Genomic DNA, 17,052 nt, shown 5'->3' with positions numbered 1-17,052 from the left:
ATCCAAGTAAATCAGCTGCATTTTGTTTCCACAGGTGCCCTGAACACTTTGAGGAGATAAATGGCAACTGCCAACGCATCAACTACTGTGCTGATCACCGATGTTTCGCTGACGCTACTTGTGAGGAGAACTTGACCGAGGAGAAGAACTATGTGTGCAAGTGTCCCGTGAACTGGACTGGGGAGTTCTGCGAGCAGAGGCAACCTGCAGGACTCCTTGCAGGAATCACTACTGGCGCCATTGTCGCCATCATAGTTTCCATCTTTGTCCTGCTTGGTGAGTACTGCTCATTTGAAATTTGGCAAAATATCCTGATGGAATCCTTATTGTCTGTAATTAGAAATTAGTTCAGTTTCACAGAACAGATACCCTTGTTTACCAACAAATTGAGATGGGCAAAATGTGTGACAGCTGACTGTGTATCAACATATCTTAAGCCTGCCACATGTTTGCCCTACCCTTATAGGGGTTGTGGGGTAGCTTTTCGTTCGATAGACCTGGGTTCAATTCACAAGATGGGTACAAAGTGTGAAGCCCATTCTTGGTGTCCCCAACTGTGATATGACTGGAATATTGCTAAAAGCGGCATAAACATGCCCTGGCTCAATTTACAGACCACCTTTGAGCAGCTGTGTCATTGCCCACTGCAGGGATTTGTGTCTCGTCTCACCTAGAGGTGGGCATTCTGGTAGTTAAGTGTTCACTCACCACACCGAAAACATATGTTTGATTCCCCATATGGGCACAGTTGTGAAGCCTCTTTCTGGTGTCCCCTTTCTGTAGTATTGGTGGAATATTGCTAAAAGCAGTGTAAAACCATACTCGTGCATGTGCGCACTCATTCACATTTTTTGTTTCATGAAGGAATAACATGGCCTATCTGTATTAAGTTCCCCATAATGTAGGAGTGTATTTGCCATTAATCATTCACCAGATGAAGGGACCACAATATGCCCTGAAACACTTGTAATAACAAACTTGTTTTCCATAATGATATTAATCAAGCTTCTCAGTTCCTGTAAAGTCTGTCATTGTGGTACAATGGTTTCAGTGCTGGCAGTTGCAATCATTCTACTGGTGAAGTGTGGACGGCGCCCAAGCCCAGATGACAAGTACATTCTTGAGGTGGATCCTGAAGATGATATCCGTGAAAATGTCATCAACTACGATGAAGAGGGAGCAGGTATGAGGGCTTACAGCACTTAAGTTCACATATTGGAGTGCTCTCCACTCAAACCAGATTTCTCATCTTTGTGTGGTGATCTGTCTTAGAGTAGTAGCAAGGCCTGTTTGTTCTGTATTTATGACCTTGGGTGTTACTTTCAGGAGAGGAGGACCATGATGCTTATGACATCCACCGACTCCGTAAGCCAGATGCAGAATCCCTCCACAAGCCCCCACTGGACACCATGCCACGGAGGGAAATGCCCAGGAGAAGTGAGTTGTCTGCCCTTGCTGTTTTTGTCAAAATACTGTTGCAGTTTGGTGGTGGTACTGAATAGACAAAGCATGAAAGTGTTGTTGTTCTCTTTTCTTTATTTTTGAACTTTTTTTTAGCAGGGCACATGCAATGTTTACGCCGTGATTATCTGGCACAATGAACTGTCATTAGGGGATACTGGGGTTTCACAAGTAATAACATCTGTTGCCACAGTATTGCTTGGATGGGTATTCTATTACTTAAGAGATCCCTAGTTCCATATGCTTATCTTCTGAGTTTACTAAGATGGATCAGTGTATCACCTAGCTAATTGTGTGTTCCATCATGTGCTTACAACTGAAGCTGTGCTCATGCTATAGACCTCTTGATTAATTGGCTCAAACCTTTATTGAAAAGTCTGGATATGATTTAGCCAAATAGCCAGCTCTTGTATTGAAGTATCCTCTTCGACTGTGACAAATGTACAGACTATAAAGAAACTGTGGAATATGTTTCAGATGCTCCTGGGGAGTCTCCAGATGTTGGCAACTTCATCGATGACAGATTAGTAGATGCAGATGATGATGATAATGCACCGCCCCACGATGCAGTGCGAGAGTTTGTGTACGAGGGTGAAGGAAGTGACGCTGGATCCCTCAGCTCACTCAACACGTCCTCAAGTATCAGTGAACAAGACTATGATTACCTCAATGACTGGGGTCCCAAGTTTGCCAAGTTGGCAGACATGTATGGAGCAGGCATGGAGCCTGGAGAGGAGGATGTATAAAATACGTGTGATGATGCTCGAGAATACCCTCAGGGCAAAGTACCCTATGCTGGTAACATAGAATCACATCTAATTAATGACTTTTGGTGGAGACTGTTCACCCAGGTTGCTTATAAAGGAACAATACTATTGACGAACAGTGCATTCATTCCATCTGGGGAAGACTTCGCCGTTTGATTACAGTGACTCATGAAGTGACATGACGAATGGATTTTAAAATTGCAACAAAATCTGGGCACACTCTTCCAAGACTTAGGTGGCCTTACATCGCTGAATATCATCATATGCCATGCCTATTAATTTTGCAAGCCTTTAGCTATTGAATGCTGTTCCTATTGAATGTTTTGCTTTTAAAAACATATAACCAGTTTGTGACACAGGTGCAGGACAACACTCGTTTCAGCTGTGAATATAATCCACAGTCCAATACAAATTTTGAAGCATATGAGATCATCATTTTAGCTTTTGATACCAGCTTTTTACCAATAACACATCAGGTATTGTCCGTAGTCTCTATTGTTGCTTTCTGAGGGAATCTGTCCTGGAAAAATGCTTTATATTTTTGTATTTGTGGTGTAATATATATATCTTCGACATCCAGCCTAGCTGGTAATGGTGTGAACCACCATTGACGCTGTCACTTCCTGTTGCAGAGTGTTTGTCCAGTAACTTTTTTTTGTCTCAGTCTAGATTTTAGAATACTTGAAACAACTTAAATAAAAAAGGCGGAAGGTGTATAGTGGGTAGTGTTTGCAGGTTATGCTCAATTTGATCTAAACTGGGATAACATATACAGTTGCCATGTGCATTATTGTCTTCTATGTACATAATATACTTTATAGCACAAGCTGATTTCTGAAACCAGGTTTTTGGAAATGTTTCTTTTTTTTCTGGAAAGTACACCACTTATTCAGGTGAGACGTTATTATAATTCATTTTTTAGAATATCAGAAAACACTGGTTTAACTGTTTCCCTGACCAATCAGAAGTCAGCAGGTATAACCTGCTTTCCTGACCAATCGGAAGTCAGCAGTTATTACCACCTTCCCTGACTGATCAGGAATCAGCTTGCGTTTAGTGTAAGTAGCACAGGACTTTCTCATCCCAGCTTTTGCTTTGGTCATTCATTTCAGCTCAATTTTGACAATCTTCCAAAATGTTCAAATTCATTTTCAAAACCTACAGAAATTGGTTCTCATCATTTCCATTTATGTTCATAAAATGTATTTTTCTAGAACACTACAAACATTCCCTACTATACAAACCCCTAGTGATTTGTGATTCATGTTTTATATGTGTAACCTTCTCTTGTTGTGTACAAAGAAAACAGTTTAGGATGCATAGCCTAGAGGATTCCATTAATTATTGTATCTACTACCTGTGGTGTACAGAAACTCCCCTCTGGGGAACATTGAACTAGCATCATACTTGACTTTTGTATATAGTTATCCTCATTTTTCATCCAAGAGAAGCAAGTGTAGACAGCTCAGCCCAGAGAGGCTTTATCCACATACATAGGCTGGGCTATCATTTACCAAAGCAGAGGACCAAGGCCATTAAGGCAGGCTTGGAAGAGGGCGATGTTGTTCAGTGATGCTGTTGTGTTGTAAGGGACAGGGATTTTGGCCAGTGGTCAAGTGTTCGCTGGATTCACCTTGGCTCTGGTTCTATCCCTCTGTTGGTACAATTTGTAAATCTGTCTACCTTGTGGATGTAGAATTACTATGTACAATCTGACAAAAAAATATGTTGAATGTTGAAGCAGTTATACTGATATTTGTTGAAGTGAAATTGTAGGTGGTGTGAAAATGTTGTTTTCATTATGAGCGCAACATCAAGTGTCCCTCTTCACCTGTCAGCCAATCAAGTTACATTTAGCTTTGTCGCAGTGAACATTTTACACAAGTACATCAGTTAAATGCTTCAGAATCATGCTCATATTCAACTGTTTCAAGAGAACAGGACAGGATGCGAAATGACTTCATAGGCCATGTAGGCACTAGTTACCATGACGATGGTCCTTGTGATGTTCTGAAACTGTCCACATAGTTGGGGAAGATCCTCCTGTCATTGGGAACAAGTCTGTCTACATTTGCTTCTTCCATAAGACTATGATTTGACATGTTCATTCATATTTATTCAAATAACATAATTTCACCTCATCTTAATTATGTGTGACATTAATCTGAGTGAAAGGATTTGAGTACTGTTGATTTCACTTCATTTGAATGATTGTGTCCATTTCTGATCAAACCAACAGTCATATTATTGTAGAAATCTGTCAAGACATGCGGTGGTGGTTTTCATGGCTACTGACAAGTTTTCGGAGTGGTTTTTCATGACAACATTGTGACAAAATGCTTACAGTGAACAGATTTCACATGGATCCTTACACATGAGGTTGCATTCTGTTGCCATGATAACTGTTAAAAACCATTCAGTTTCCTTGACAGTGTTGCGAATCATCAGCACCCTTGTCTCTCCATATGTAGTTGTTTGTTATTTCTGTGATTATAAAAGCAGATTAACCTTCATTGCACCTCATTGTAGATGATACGGTAACTGTCGGAGATGTGTAATTATAATGTACATACCTACAGGCTTCTATTGGTAGTGATGACAAGCAAATAAGTGTCATGACCTACATCATGATATGTCTCTGTGATATTGGCACGGTTAATCTAATGCGACAAAGGTCAGCGAGACAGTTGCCAGGACGTCACTTCCATCCTTTACGAAGCAGGGTTACCTCCTAAATAATCACAAACTTTCCATGAAAATATATTTTTTAAATGGATATTTCCTAGTGTAGTTATTCTTGAAAAAATTCATTCTTTTGAACTTAAGTTGGAAAGTTTAGAAGAGTAGATTGTAAAGACATGTAAATACAATCAAGCAAGATTATCTTTCAGTTGACCTGTGTTAGTCTTTGAAATTTGGTTGAAATTCTTTGTGAAAAACTTGTGTGACAGTATCTTGGCACCATCTCGCTGTATCAGCTGCCGATCTGAATTAAGTGGCAGTTGCTGTGACGACGTGAAACATATCAGCTGACGGTGCTGCAGAAAGGTGCCAACAATGGCCAGACTAACACCCTGGTCATGCTAGCCCAGACCATGCATGACCCATCTCAAACCATGGATAGCAGTCCTTGTGATGGTCAGCCATGCCCAAAGGACACATCTTTAGTGTCTAAAGCATCATTAATGAATAAATCACTTTTCATAATTATTCCTGGACCTGTCTGACCATGGTTTGAAAGGGGTCAGTGTTTAGTCCCCAATATCAATATTTAATATTCTTAAATGACTATTTTGTATGATAAAACATCGTGACACATAACAATTGTTGGTTGTGAAAGCATGATCATTTGGCCTCACACAGGTGATTCATGATCATACATTTCATTAAGTCATCATTTTTTTTCAATTTTGAATAAAAATGAGGATCAATTAATACATCATTTGTTTGTTTTCTCTATTTAACAAAAAGTGAGAGTAAACCAAACAACGGTCTGAAGACCTAATCAGATGATAGTCAACCAAAGAAAGACCAAAGACATTTTTCATTTGCCATTGATAGATCATAAAGATGCCAGTCCAAATTTCAGTCAAAGGAGTGATAGAGTATTGTTTTACCCCCCACTCAGCAATATTCCAGCAATTTGGTGGTGGTCTATTTTTAAATAATCAATTCTTGACAACAAGGATGGCAATTATCAGCAGATTTAAATGCAAATGAATTGATCTTGAGATTCATATAAATCCAGGGCAACAATATTTACTTCAAGTACCCACATCTGTGTCTCTTGGGCTATCAAATTTCAGAATTTAACAGTAACTTCCCCATGCCTAGACAATCGAGGGATCAACAACATGATCAATGAGCACAACTGGCAACCGATGACAAGTGAATCAAGTCAGCAAGCCTGACCACCCTTCCTGTTAATTGTCTCTTATGACAAGCACAAAAGTACTAAAGACCAATTCTAACACACATTATCACAAGTATTTAGGTCAAGTTATGCCAAAAACCTGAAAGCGCTGTAAAACCACCTCGCTTGTATCAATCATTCACTCTGCAACATTTTGAAGTAGATTCTTACATCAACGGAAACATCGCTCTATACAATAAACAAGAAATTGTCATCCATGAAGTTATATGCTTCACTTTTGACTCGCCAACTTACAGAATGCTTATCAAACAATTAGCCTAGGGTTACTGATCAATGTCTTGAAACAAATATTCCTGATGGTCCATTGAGAACCAAAATATATTTTTGTAGCTTGAAGTTTCTTCTCACAGTATCTGAACTGGAAAGTAGTCAGTAAAATATGCCCTCAGATTTACTATAACACTGTTAATTACATCAATGGAGGACACCATCACAGGCAAAATCCTTGTACCCATCTGCAGAAAGGAACCCAGACCTTTGGCACAAGCTTGCACCTTTCTCAAGCTTGTACCTTTCTCATATGCAGCCCATCTGCACCTTTCAGTTCAGTGTTGCCACCTGTATGATGAATTACATTCAGGAATTGTATTCAAGAACATACTTTTCTTTGAAAAAAAACAAATTACATTGAAAATTTTACTTTTATCTACATTCTCATACACACACTTGAAACCTCACAATCATGTCTCCTTTTTTGACTTCTTGCTGTAGTCTGGCATTGTCCAATCTATAGGCTTGTCATAGCCCATAAAGTGAATATAGGCCTCTTTGTTGTAAAACATTCGCGCATCTAAGAAGAGTGGCTTCCCTTTGACCAGTACTGTGGTAAACATGCCAGGTATATCTGGCACTACAACATCTTCAGCTGTAAACTGAAGCTCCTTCCTCCTCAGGAAGAAGCTATAGGTGGCTGCGGTGAAGTTGCCAGTGTCTCTGTTCAAGTAGCAGTAGGTAACATACTTCTTTGTAACGAAATGAATTAGAAGCGGGGTGACAAAGATGAAGAAGCTTATTGTTCCCCCTATCATCACTTTACTGAACATGGCAGCCTCGCCTGCATTTATCAGAATGTATGGCTGTAGCCCCAGCCCAATAGCACTTGTGGACATTGAGAAGGCTTTGATTCCTTTAACCATTTTCCACAGAGGTCCTCCATAGATGAGCTCCCCTTTCACAGGGTCCTTCAGGGGCATCTCAGTGAGGACATCCTGTTTTGTTTCAGAGGCGAATGTTCGTGAAACAGAGATTGGGGTTGTCCAGTGTCCCAAATGTAACTTTGTTCTTCCACAGGTCAAGGTCATGCTGTAATGACTCCTGACCTGTTGGATTATCTGACCAAGCAATTTCATGATTCCTGAAAAGCAAATGCAAGTGGAATATCAGATTACATTCTACAAAAGAAGATAGAATCATGATTAAAATTGCAGCAATTAAGAAATCTTGTCCTTGATCAGAAAATGCCATTTTACATTTGGGTTGAATTTGAAACATTATTTTCACATCAATTAGACATGCCATAGATCTTTAAAACATGTAATAACATCTAAGATCATTTTTAGATGATCTGCTCTGTTCTGCATATAGTGAAAGGATCAGGACAAAATGGCGACCCAATGCCAAACCAAAAAGTCAAAATGGCCATACATTATTCCATTTTCCTGAAATGCTTTCTCAGTTGATACTTTGAGGTCATGGATCACAATTAGGTTTTCTTCGAGTGTGCCTCATGGGCACTGTCATGATAATTTAAGTGTGCTATTTCAGTTTCAGGTTTGCCATAACTTCATGGTCTGTTAAACTGAACTACAAAACATTACATGACTTGAAGTGAATGTAAAAGTGGTAATAACATCCTCTTACAAATCATGAGTTACAAAACAATGCTAAGGTGTTTTTGTTTATTTACTGACCTCAAAACTTTCAAAAGACATTGATGAGTAGCTGTCTGTCTGACCTGTCTGACCTGTACACTTTATCATTAATCATTATTTCATTTTAAATCATGAAAGATAATAATGGTTAAAACACACTTTAATGCACTTTCGCCAACAAATCAAGTGTGCCATAAGAGCACACAGGTAAGAATTTAACGCTGCCATTTCAAACTTAGATGTGTCATCGGTACAATGGCACTAATAATTTTGATCCCTGGAGGTTGTTTCTTAAATAATATTTTGAGATGTTTTTCATCCTAAAATTTGAGATGTTTGTTATGTAACAAACAGATGTTAATTACACACACAATGTTTTCCTGATTATTACAAACAGATGTTTGCCTTCATGGATCAAGTCAGCAGTCAGGAACAGTACTTTGTACCAGATATCAATATCAATGCTAGTATTGTAATCATGTCATCATCATTCACTCTACATCAAGTATATAAATGACACTTTCATACAACTCATTTCACAAAGTATTAGAGTTACCATAAGTCACTAAGGTAACCTCAGTGCAAAGATAAAGAATGGGAGGTTAAGCCTAGTAAAGGTTCCTTTGTGAAAGGAGCCTATGGACACCTTTAAAAAGGGTTCTTCACCACACTTCAGGGGCTACAAGTTAAGATAACGGTAAGATGCACATGTATTTAAAAAATGACCACTTATCCCTTAACTGGCTCGTTATTTACTAATCAACATGTGATTACATATATTGTGTAACCATAAATAATATGTGAATCCAGAAGTGCCTCACTAACTAATTAAGCTGTAACTGATAACTAATTGTTAATTTCTGTGTTTATTTCAATTGTTCTTGTACGTTTCGGGTGAAAGAAGAAACCATGTCAAATCTACAACAGTCTGTCCACTCCACTGATTGAAAAGCTGACCAACGAAGTAGCATGCGACAACAAAGTACAATTTTAAGTGCATGTACACGAAGACTGAACCTACTAAATTATATCATTAACGTAAATATGTGTGTGATCAAATAATACTTCCCATACATCCCTGCAGTACTATCAGACTAAACTAGCTGATATGTTTCAAAATGTTTCTCTGCAAAGATGATATTTTTTCCTGAAATTATTTTACGTTCGCTTCTTTCACCAGTTAGTAGCATTACAGAGTCAGTGTTTGGATATTTCATCTATTATTGTTTGACTTTTCTCATTCACTCATCCTCAGTCTTTGGAGATTATATCATAAGCGATCAACTGTCAAACATGTCCGGACAACGGTCCATATTTTACCCTGATTTCGGTGTCTACATGAAGGTCGTCAAGCCACAGCAAATTTCGCTTGGAGTTACTCTCTATGAAAGGAGGTACGAAAGCTTTGTTGAGGCTACTTTCTGATTGTCGCTTTTTAAAATGTAAATCTTTTAAATTAGAGATATAGGTCAGAGAATGCACATACATCCATGAAATTATCAGACACTGTCATGTCAATGTCAATATATCGACAAAACTAAACTAAAATTTTTAAAATTTGTATGTCGTAATCGTAAGGTGGCTGGTATGTCGTGGTTGCAATGACAACCAAAGCTCGCAAGACACTAAACGGGTTCACCCTTTCGGTATCAGTTTGCTGATAACATGAGAATCAATCCATACACATCTAAATAAACATAATTATTCCCCGAAAGTAAAAGAATATCAATTAATTTAGAACGGTAAATGCTAATGTTTACTTACGTGTTCCTTTATTTAAATCTTTTTCTTGAGAATTCGTTTTTCTTGACAATTCGCGTATCTAGTTTTATAGACAAACAATTTCAAAAAATATTTGCAACTCCAACTGCATCTAACAGAGTCCACACAATAATTTTATAGTCTCTGCTATAATATATGCAGAGGGTTTCTTCTCAATCAAACTGATGTGATGGATTAAAGTATTCTGGACACATGTTTTTCATCCCCCGCAACAACTAAGTTGCGGGAATATAGAAAGGAGCTCCGTCGTCCCTGTCCGTCCGTGCGTGCGTCCGAAGCATATCTCCTAAACCGTTCGTCACTGATTAACCAAACTTGGTCCACGTGTCAGTCTTGATCCCTAGATCTTTGTGGTTAGACTCAGATATTAATTTTATTCTTAGCGGTTTTCATGGAAACATGACTGTGGCTGTGGGGATGTCACCTTGTCCAGAGCAGATCTTCCAAACTACACATGCTAGTTTCATCAAACTTGGAACATAGTGATTAGATCCCGATATGAATTTTATCTTTTGCCGTTTCCATGAAAACATGACTTAGGGTGTGGTTTTGAGGATGTCATTTTGTCCGGAGATCTCTCAAACCACATATACGAAGACTGGTCAGTTTCGTTCTGCTGCGCAACCCATTTTGCGCTACACTTTGCCTGTGATCAAACTTGGTACACATGTTGTCAGTGTTCACCATGATCCCTACATGTGCTCTTGGTGGTTTCCATGAGAGCACGTTTAACGTTGACTGAAATTGATGGTTGTGGGTTTTTTTTCACGGAGCCGATCTTTAGAACTGTACACTATTCTTCACCAGACTTTGCACATAGATAGGTCTGGTGGTATGGTGGTGCCTCTTGGCAGATTTAGATTTCTAAACAAAATAATTTCGCATTTCCATGGCTGCAAGTTCCACCTGGACTGAATTTGTTGGTAGTGTTCTTTTTCAGAGCAGAACTGTAACAGGAATAGTTTCCTTTCACTCTGCCACATGCACACCAAAACATTCACATACTGTAATGATAATTAGTAGACACATTCATGAAGAGTATTGTGCCGTTGCGGGGAATACTGATGACTTTGCCTTCCTTTTCTGCAGAATTGTTTTTTCGTCTTTTTAAATAAAATCAGTTAGGTATATTGCTCCTTTCAGCAGGCCATTGAGATATCCAAGTCTATCATTCTTCACATAATCTGGTGCTTTGCTTGTCCTTCCATTAAATCCACGACCTTGAGTGCACGAGACGCCACAATCTTCACCAAGAATCTTTACATATCTTTATTAAAGTTGTGAGGAAGGATCCGATAGGTTGTCTGCGCTCATATTTTCAAACCTCAAATATTCTTGACAATCACAATTGTGCATAATGATTCTTTCTATCGGTTGTAAATGTTGCTTCTATATACTAATTCCGCATAGATTGATTCTTTTTATCGGCTGTATATTATTCCCATCTACTATTTCTGTGTATTGACTCTTTCAGTGAGTTATGTATATTGCTTCTATCTACCAATTATGTAGACTGATTCTTTCCATCGATAGCATGTACTGCTTCCATCTACCAATTCCTCAGCTTCAATCTTTCTGTCGGTTGTATCTTGCTGTCGGTTGTATACACCGCTTCTATCTACCAATTCCTCAGACTGATTCTTGCTGTCGATTGTATCTTGCTGTCGGTTGTATATACTGCCGCTATCTACCACTTCCTCAGATTGATTCTTGCTGTTGATTGTATCTTGCTGTCGGTTGTATACACTGCCACTATCTACCACTTCCTCAGATTGATTCTTGCTGTTGATTGTATCTTGCTGTCGGTTGTATATACTGCCACTATCTACCAATTCCTCAGATTGATTCTTGCTGTCGATTGTATCTTGCCGTCGGTTGTACACACTGCCACTATCTACCACTTCCTCAGATTGATTCTTGCTGTCGATTGTATCTTGCTGTCGGTTGTATGTACTGCCACTATCTACCAATTCCTCAGATTGATTCTTGCTGTCGATTGTATCTTGCTGTCGGTTGTATGTACTGTCGCTATCTACCAAGTCATCAGCTTGATTCTTGCTGTCGATTGTATCTTGCTGTCGGTTGTATATACTGCCGCTATCTACCAATTCCTCAGATTGATTCCTGCTGTCGATTGTATCTTGCTGTCGGTTGTATATACTGCCACTATCTACCAATTCCTCAGATTGATTCTTGCTGTCGATTGTATCTTGCTGTCGGTTGTATGTACCGTGCCGCTATCTACCAAGTCCTCAGATTGATTCTTGCTGTCGATTGTATCTTGCTGTCGGTTGTATGTACTGCCACTATCTACCAATTCCTCAGATTGATTCTTGCTGTCGATTGTATCTTGCTGTCGGTTGTATGTACTGTCGCTATCTACCAAGTCCTCAGATTGATTCTTGCTGTCGATTGTATCTTGCTGTCGGTTGTATATACTGCCGCTATCTACCAATTCCTCAGATTGATTCTTGCTGTCGATTGTATCTTGCTGTCGGTTGTATATACTGCCACTATCTACCAATTCCTCAGATTGATTCTTGCTGTCGATTGTATCTTGCTGTCGGTTGTATATACTGCCGCTATCTACCAATTCCTCAGATTGATTCTTGCTGTCGATTGTATCTTGCTGTCGGTTGTATGTACTGTCGCTATCTACCAAGTCCTCAGATTGATTCTTGCTGTCGATTGTATCTTGCTGTCGGTTGTATATACTGCCGCTATCTACCAATTCCTCAGATTGATTCCTGCTGTCGATTGTATCTTGCTGTCGGTTGTATATACTGCCACTATCTACCAATTCCTCAGATTGATTCTTGCTGTCGATTGTATCTTGCTGTCGGTTGTATATACTGCCGCTATCTACCAATTCCTCAGATTGATTCTTGCTGTCGATTGTATCTTGCTGTCGGTTGTATATACTGCCACTATCTACCAATTCCTCAGATTGATTCTTGCTGTCGATTGTATCTTGCTGTCGGTTGTATGTACTGCCACTATCTACCACTTCCTCAGATTGATTCTCGCTGTCGATTGTATCTTGCTGTCGGTTGTACACACTGCCACTATCTACCAATTCCTCAGATTGATTCTTGCTGTCGATTGTATCTTGCTGTCGGTTGTATATACTGCCGCTATCTACCAAGTCCTCAGATTGATTCTTGCTGTCGATTGTATCTTGCTGTCGGTTGTATATACTGCCGCTATCTACCAATTCCTCAGATTGATTCCTGCTGTCGACTGTATATACTGCCTCTACGTACCAATAATTTATTCCGTAGCTTGATTTTTTTCTGTCGGTTGTATGTACTGCTTCTATCTACCAATTCCGTAGATTGATTCTTTCTATCGGTTGTTGACGATGACCGACGGACCATCCAAAATCGTACTGGAAATGTTCGACGAGTGTCTGGATTGAGTGCAGGTTATAGAAAGGTGGTTATGACTAGCACACACTTATATATATATATATATATATTTCCAATAAAAGGAACCGGGTTGGTAAACAAGCAGAAGCTCATGTGAATACCGCCCCGGAACACAACAGAAGAGTAAACGAGTCTACAAATCTACAATATGAATTATATATAAACGTTACTGAAACTAAAGATAACGTCAGTCATTGTTAAACATTATATTTTTCTGTTGGACACATGCTTGTGAGACCACAGTGAGTGAACTGTTTGAATGAAATTCACAATGTCCACCATGAACACTGATGCATGTTTAAATCTTGTGGCTCATAATGTGTCTGTTATCCATGAGCATTCATGAATGTTTGACACCTGCGGCTCTAGGTCTAATCAAACGTCGCAGGAAGTCATGTGGAATGGCATTCTATATCTGTGGGAGCACCTGGTGGAGTTCCAGGGGACCGGGGAACTTGGCCTATGTCTCAAAATCCTCTCTATTTCGTCCCAGACGTGTTTGATTCGGGAAAGACCTGGGGATTTACTTTGTGCTGTGCAAATAACTGCTGAACTATCCTGGCGACATGATGTCTGGCGCTGTCGTGCTGGAAGATCATTCATGGACCATTCTGTTGGAAAAACAGTACGACTAGACAAATAATTTCGTCTATGTACCTGAGGCCCCTTACATGTCTTCAAAGGTGTACGTCCGGCACTCGTTATCCCAACCAAAACCATCACTCCATCGCTGCCAAAACAGTCGTCCTCATGGACACACTTCCTAACAATGCTTACCACGCCGGTGAAGTCAGGTTCGACCATTAGCGCGGTGCAAGAGGAATCTGGACTCGTCAGTAAAGAGACCCTGTCGCCAATGACGTGCTCTCCACCACAGATGTTGTCCGCACCACTGCAGTCGTATTCGTTGGTGACGTAATGTCAAAATTTGTCGTCTGGCAGGACGTCTAGCACGTATCCCGTGTGCACCCAGACGACTGCGAATGGTCCATAGCGAAATCCTGTTAACGCCAGGAACTGCTCGAGCTGTCAGTGTGGCTGGATGGAATCTTTGGAACAGGTGGGAGTCTCGAATCCAACGACTGCTGCGTTGCATGAGTACATATGACGTTCTGCAACGACGACGTGTTGTTGGTAACACATGCCACAAGCGGCATATGTAGAATGGAGTTCCTGTGCGTGTTAAACTGCCGTGCAACGTTGCCCTGGGATGTTCAGATTTCAAACATTCTAATGGCTCACTACCTTTTGTTTTCAGGTAGCCGTGGCATAGAGAAATGAAAGCAGATTCTTTCATATTTGTGTTTTTCGGACGTCGACGATGTGTTCATTACACTAACGTTTGCTACTGAGTGTGCATATCACATACGGAGCAGACGACGGCCCAAATCATCTTATAACCTTCGCAACTCTTTAAACTTCTCCCTTACATTTATCATCTTTTTCCTTCAGCTATAAGAATGTGGAACAAGGTTCCCATAGAAATAAGAAAAACAGATTCTTTAGTAGGTTTTAAATTGAAAATTCAAAGTAAAATAAATGCTGCCCCATCTTTCTGGTACAAGGAAACTGAACATAATTTACACAAAACTAAGGTACAATACATGTCGATATATTCAGAATTAATTTAAGATCAGATGCTTCTTGTACTTGTGGTTGTTCTTGTGAAAATTCATGACATTGTCTTTTAGAATGTTTTTTTATATAGAACGCGGCATAAATATTAATTTCTAAATGTAAATATTGTCCTTAAACATCGCATATCCATTAATCTAGCATTGTTATTTGGTCCTGTTACACTATCACCATATGAAAGTGAATTATTATTATTAACATGGACATAGACACATTAAACTCACTGAAAGATTTTTGTACTTTTATTCTTATATAAATTATACATATTCTCTTTAAAGACCTTGTAAATTCATTCCACAAATCCTTGTTGTCATGTTTCATGTTGTAAATATGACGTTATGTTCTACATGCAATGCAATGTTGTATATGTCACATTTTGATGACAATACAGGCATGAATGAATAAATTAACTCACACAGAAACTTACTCACTGTCATATCACTTAGTTACGTCATATAAGACTGTTGAATGGAAGGACATCCAAGCCATCACTCCTGAATGGAAGGACACCCAAGCCATCACTTCTGAATGGAAGGACACCCAAGCCATCACTTCTGAATGGAAGGACACCCAAGCCATCACTCCTGAATGGAAGGACACCCAAACCATCACTCCTGAATAAAAGGACATTCAAGCCGAACCTACTGAATGGAACTAAGTCATCACTCTTGATTAAGGACATCCAAGTCATGGCTCTTGATTAAGGACATCCAAGCCATTACTCCTGAATGGAAGGACATCCAAGATTACAGGAAACCAGAACTGCTTCACAACAACATATGTATAAGAAAATGAGTTTATTTCAGATGAATTGTGTGTGAAATACAAAAGTATGAAATGAGTTCTGCATAATGAGATGTAGGCTGTTTCTCTGGTCCCATGTAAAAGCACTGATGTTTGCTGCCCCATCAAGCCAGGTGTTTAAAACATAAAGATAATCAAGTCTGCATACACTTGGTTGCACCCGCAACTTGTGTATAAAATCAAACTTAACAATATTCTTGTTCCAAGACATAGAACATGTCAACGTTTTTTCTTTTTCAACATTTTATACAAAGTATGTAATTTGTAACACACTGTGACAAGTAAGAGAGCAGAAATGTCCAATAATTTGAAATCAAAACTGCCTCAAGTGACAAAAAATGACACAAAATCCATTTCAGTGTGGAATAACCGTCAAATGAGACAGGAAAAAGAATACATGTCTACAGGGAGCTTTTACATCTTACAATATTCAGAGAACATTCTAATTTTTGTAAACATTATCTCCTGTTTCATTCAACAAACAACAAGCTGTTGTCAAGGTAACATATAAATACTTGGTGTGGGACAATTAAAAAGGCACTGAAGACCTATATATGGCACCTACTGCATTCTGAGTAAAACGCTTTATAAAGATACAAAAGTGATACACACACAAGCCACCATGGTATGCCAATGAAATATAACATTTAAATGTGGAATGTTGACAAGAAACACAGGAATGGACAATCTGGTTGACCTCTGTAACATAACACAATCCAGAAAACCAGATATAAACAACTCTATGACAAAATACCTAAAACACATGGGTTCCCATGTGAAAATCCTTCACAGAAACAGCTGTCTAGTAAAACACACAAAGAAGCCCTCACCTGTACCGATAAAGACAGAGGCATCATTGTCCCAGTATCAGGTGCCTAAAGAGTGAACATAAGCATTGCTGTTACATCAGTGCCTTGTGACCTGGTATAATGCATGGCAATGTTTTAAAAAATGTAAAAAATAGTTTGTACTCATGTGTTTAGAACTCACAAATAATTTGTTCCTGGTGTTATTTGAAGTTTAAAAACATTTTAAAATTTGTACTTGGAGGCGGTGATAAAATTATACCATGTACTTTGCAAAATTTCCAGTCATGTAGTCATAGCCATTCATTTCATAAGGAAATAAGCAGATACCTTGATGTACACCAGACACAAATAGTGTAAAAGTGAGTAAAATGGGTTAAATGCTACCAGTTAGATAAAATATTTATCATATAACATTCCATGAAAGAACAGTATTTCAAACAATACCATCAATATCACGGCAGAGAAGACCAAGAAAAGGCTTCATTATATCCCATCACCTCTTTTGCAGGAACATTATACTCCATTTCTATCAATCTCACAAATGAGGTAAACCCTAATGTA

At 39.0% G+C, this 17,052-nt stretch overlaps 3 protein-coding genes across 3 annotated transcripts in view; 1 reads left to right on the top strand and 2 right to left on the bottom strand.

The window, feature by feature from the left end:
- LOC137257359 (neural-cadherin-like) overlaps window positions 1-5,665 on the top strand; it is a 47,652-nt gene extending 41,987 nt beyond the window's left edge. The window contains exons 32-35 of the mRNA XM_067794684.1: window positions 35-276; window positions 1,052-1,183; window positions 1,327-1,437; window positions 1,939-5,665. Of these exons, the coding sequence (XP_067650785.1) occupies window positions 35-276; window positions 1,052-1,183; window positions 1,327-1,437; window positions 1,939-2,207 (754 nt within the window). The 3' untranslated portion in view covers window positions 2,208-5,665. The remainder of the gene's footprint in view (window positions 1-34; window positions 277-1,051; window positions 1,184-1,326; window positions 1,438-1,938) is intronic.
- A 1,124-nt stretch (window positions 5,666-6,789) lies between these two features.
- LOC137257360 (transmembrane protein 70 homolog, mitochondrial-like) lies at window positions 6,790-9,424 on the bottom strand. The gene is made up of 2 exons (XM_067794687.1): window positions 9,354-9,424; window positions 6,790-7,516 (listed from the first exon to the last, which is right to left on the bottom strand). Exon 2 carries the CDS (start codon window positions 7,509-7,511, stop codon window positions 6,843-6,845), a length of 669 nt encoding a protein of 222 aa, XP_067650788.1. The 5' UTR covers window positions 7,512-7,516; window positions 9,354-9,424; the 3' UTR covers window positions 6,790-6,842.
- A 1,884-nt stretch (window positions 9,425-11,308) lies between these two features.
- LOC137257455 (serine-aspartate repeat-containing protein F-like) lies at window positions 11,309-14,047 on the bottom strand. The gene is made up of 3 exons (XM_067794784.1): window positions 13,901-14,047; window positions 12,046-12,996; window positions 11,309-11,959 (listed from the first exon to the last, which is right to left on the bottom strand). Exons 1-3 carry the CDS (start codon window positions 14,045-14,047, stop codon window positions 11,309-11,311), a joined length of 1,749 nt encoding a protein of 582 aa, XP_067650885.1.
- Window positions 14,048-17,052: the final 3,005 nt, after the last annotated feature.

This window comes from Haliotis asinina, chromosome 12, assembly GCF_037392515.1.
Source record: "Haliotis asinina isolate JCU_RB_2024 chromosome 12, JCU_Hal_asi_v2, whole genome shotgun sequence".
NCBI classification, from domain to species: domain Eukaryota; kingdom Metazoa; phylum Mollusca; class Gastropoda; order Lepetellida; family Haliotidae; genus Haliotis; species Haliotis asinina.
Note: the sequence above shows the minus strand (reverse complement) of the source record. Positions and strands in the feature narration are given on the sequence as shown.